Here is a 1,622-nt window from a genome sequence, read left to right as displayed (position 1 = left end):
GAGTAGCCCCTCTAGTCAACGATCGGGTTCTCATGAAACAGGGGCAATGTGGTATTTTGGAGGTGCCTGTCGCACTGTTCAGTCTGGCTGAAAATAATTGGTGAGTTTAAAGGCCGTTAGGTAGGGAGGGGCAGGCAACATAGGAGCATATACCCTGTTTCCTCATAATGAGAAAGCAACAGAGCAAAATGTTGGAATTCATGACGTCTTGACTTTTTTTAATGCCCCCAAAATATCACTTACTGTAGTGAGAGCACTGATTGCCCCTAATACGGAACTGAAGTTGAGCCTAAAATGCAGGTCCCTACAGGGAAATAAAGGCTCGCAGTAGGCAAATAGATTTTTTTTTTATTATTACTTCAAAAGAAATGCAAACCTAATTGAACAGATGGGTATTTGGTAGGTTTGTTTGAAGAGATTCTTTACATCTATGGAACTGTGTAACACAGTGATTATACTTCTTTGGAGATTCAATATTTGCAAGGAAAGGTCACTAATAATTGATTAGACTAAATATCTATTTATAATATTTGATAATTTAACTAGTTATTGAAGGTGGAAGACTGTAACTGTTTCATGGCATAGTCCTAACTTCTGTTTTTCCCTTAAGTAAAATTTGTTCAATCTCTGAAATCCAGATTTGATTCACAAGCCAGTAGTTACTTGAGCATTCAATACACTTCAGCATGCAAATGACTACAGCAAAATTCAGTATTATTGAAAGCAGTGGGAAATCAGTGGGAATTCTGCCAATGCCTTCCAGGGTAACCAATTTTTAAAACAAAAGCATGAGCTTATCAACACTTCGATAAACACCAGTGGAAACGGACTAAAGCTTTATTTTGGATGGATTGCCCCATAACTTCTTCTGTCACAGCTTTTTGAAGTCTGTTCAGGCAAATTCCTGTTGACTTCAATGGCAGCCTTACATAAATAAGAACTTTCCTCATTATGTCCTCATTATTCATTTAAAATGCTGCTGCTCAACTTTTAGAACTAGAATTATTCAGGAAAATAAATCCAACAGTTAGTGAAGCAATTGACCAAATGGTGCAAATGTTCTTTTGATGATTAAACCGCTTTCTTCCCCCCCCTCCCCAGATTCCGAAAACACTGCGACTACCGTCACGGCTCTGTTGGCCAGTCTGAACAGCTGCTGTAACCCGTGGATCTACATGTTCTTCAGCGGGCACCTCCTGCAAGACTGCATACAGAGCTTCCCTTGCTGCCAAAAAATAAAGCAAACGCTGAGTAAAGAAGATTCAAACAGCAACAGCAGGCGACAGACTTCTTTTACCAACAACAGAAGCCCATCCCACAGCCTGAACACCTGGAGAGAGTCACCCCACTCCAAATCGACCAGCTTCATCCCCATTCCAACCTGAGACAGGCCCCGGGGCGGGCAGGGCTTGCAGAGCGCTTGGGAAGGTTACTGCTTAGCATTTTTCGCTGGTGAAAGGCGCCAGCCGTGCTAACAAGGAAGGACTAAGATGGCCGTAAGGCAGAATGTGCCGCATTGCTTGAGAAGCTATTCTGCAGCGTGTAAATTGTTTTCTGAAAGGTATTTAGGACTTGGGCAACTGATCAGGAAGGTGTGACAACAATAAAGCAATTATTTTTCT

At 41.7% G+C, this 1,622-nt stretch overlaps 1 protein-coding gene across 1 annotated transcript in view; it reads left to right on the top strand.

Annotated features, from left to right (window-relative positions):
• Positions 1–1,385, top strand: part of AVPR1A (arginine vasopressin receptor 1A) — a gene marked incomplete at its 5' end in the record, with an annotated part of 2,442 nt that extends 1,057 nt beyond the window's left edge. The window contains one exon of the mRNA XM_010574119.1: positions 1,102–1,385. Coding sequence (XP_010572421.1) covers positions 1,102–1,385 — 284 coding nt within the window. The remainder of the gene's footprint in view (positions 1–1,101) is intronic.
• Positions 1,386–1,622: the final 237 nt, after the last annotated feature.

This window comes from Haliaeetus leucocephalus, unplaced genomic scaffold, assembly GCF_000737465.1.
Source record: "Haliaeetus leucocephalus isolate CR32 unplaced genomic scaffold, Haliaeetus_leucocephalus-4.0 Scaffold406, whole genome shotgun sequence".
Taxonomy (NCBI): Eukaryota; Metazoa; Chordata; class Aves; order Accipitriformes; family Accipitridae; genus Haliaeetus; species Haliaeetus leucocephalus.
This window is presented reverse-complemented; position numbering and strand designations above follow the sequence as displayed.